The 548-nt window shown below is 38.3% G+C and overlaps 1 protein-coding gene across 1 annotated transcript in view; it reads right to left on the reverse strand.

Moving 5' to 3' along the window:
• LOC106125965 (uncharacterized) overlaps nt 1-476 on the reverse strand; it is a gene marked incomplete at its 3' end in the record, with an annotated part of 5,705 nt that extends 5,229 nt beyond the window's left edge. Inside the window, exon 1 of the mRNA XM_013323379.1 lies at nt 217-476. Coding sequence (XP_013178833.1) covers nt 217-451 — 235 coding nt within the window. The remainder of the gene's footprint in view (nt 1-216) is intronic.
• Nucleotides 477-548: the final 72 nt, after the last annotated feature.

The raw sequence follows: 548 nt of genomic DNA on the forward strand, positions 1-548 counted from the left end.
GTTGAATCGCGCTGTTAGCTAATGACTCATTGGGTAAACAATCTATTACCTGTTTACTGTTGCTCGTCCAACTGCGCATGTTGAAGCCGGCGTGTCCGTGAATTTCAGTAATATTTTTTATTAATTCAATTGCCTCACCTATAGAAGTCGTTGAATGTAAACAATCGTCCATATAATGATTATTTAAAATAACTTTAACTGCCTCTGGATATAAATCTTCGTAGATGGATGCATTTTTATTTTTGACATATTGAGCTATAAAGGGTGAGCACGTCGCGCCAAATATTAAACACTGCATAACACAAACCTTGATCGGAGCATCGTCGCCAGCAGTGGGGTCCTTCCATAAGAAACGAAAGACATGTTGATTATCAGGTTTTATCTTTATCCGTAAAAACATATCCTTTATGTCGCCGATGATAACCACTGGATGTGTGCGGAACCGCAACATTATTCCAAACAAAGAATTATATAAGTCGGGATCTGTTAACAAAAAATCATTAAGACATAAACCACTGACCTTAGCTGCTGCGTCGAACACTAATCGC

Source organism: Papilio xuthus, unplaced genomic scaffold (genome assembly GCF_000836235.2).
Source record: "Papilio xuthus unplaced genomic scaffold, Pxut_1.1 DF825358.1, whole genome shotgun sequence".
NCBI lineage: Eukaryota > Metazoa > Arthropoda > Insecta > Lepidoptera > Papilionidae > Papilio > Papilio xuthus.